This window comes from Branchiostoma belcheri, unplaced genomic scaffold (genome assembly GCF_001625305.1).
Source record: "Branchiostoma belcheri isolate BF01 breed outbred unplaced genomic scaffold, Haploidv18h27 scaffold7, whole genome shotgun sequence".
In the NCBI taxonomy this organism is placed as follows: Eukaryota; Metazoa; Chordata; class Leptocardii; order Amphioxiformes; family Branchiostomatidae; genus Branchiostoma; species Branchiostoma belcheri.
Window position 1 is genome coordinate 5,961,929 of NW_017804353.1, and position 679 is coordinate 5,962,607.

The window sequence follows — 679 nt, forward strand, 5'->3', positions numbered from 1 at the left end:
ATTATAGTACTTTCATACATGTAATGTACTAGTATGTAATCTATGGCAGATGGAACATCACCAGATACCAATTATGCAAATGATGACCTAATTTGCATAATTAATGCGAAAATTCTATGACTCCTTAGTGGTAAATGATGGGAATTTCATACTTGGTACATGTGTAAGTTAATCAAAAGTTAACATCACGATGCATGTATTATGTTAATGTGGAGGTAATTTGCATAATTAAAGAAGAAATTAACATTTACATGTCAAGCCCATATTTCATGGAGGTATGAGATCTCGGAACTCTTGTTTGTAATGTATAATGCTGATAGGTCTAGCATTTGAATTACATGTACGTATTTGTGTACAGAAACCGTAATTAAGCACTGGTGCTGCAAAGTTGTTTTTTTTTCTATATTGAATAAACCATTCTCTCTCTCGAGTTAAAACTTTTGGTCCAACACAAAAAGTTCTCTCACCAAGAGCTTTCGAACAGTCACTCTGGTCTTCCTCAGTAGACTGACCCTGTGAAGCTTGTCACGTGGCTTCTTTCAAGTGTGACGTCAACACTGGGTTAAAGGCATCTGGTAGACGATGTCAGCCCCCGTCGCGGTTCAATTCTTTCTCTCATTTTGTCTCCAGGTTTCGGTCTGCTGGAATGCGGGAACGTGTCGTCCAAGAACGAGGTGAA

At 38.1% G+C, this 679-nt stretch overlaps 1 protein-coding gene across 1 annotated transcript in view; it reads left to right on the plus strand.

Annotated features, from left to right (window-relative positions):
- The window catches only part of LOC109484407 (dual oxidase maturation factor 1-like), an 11,526-nt gene extending 11,159 nt beyond the window's left edge, over positions 1-367 (plus strand). The window contains exon 9 of the mRNA XM_019787654.1: positions 359-367. Within this exon, the coding sequence (XP_019643213.1) occupies positions 359-367 (9 nt within the window). The remainder of the gene's footprint in view (positions 1-358) is intronic.
- Positions 368-679: the final 312 nt, after the last annotated feature.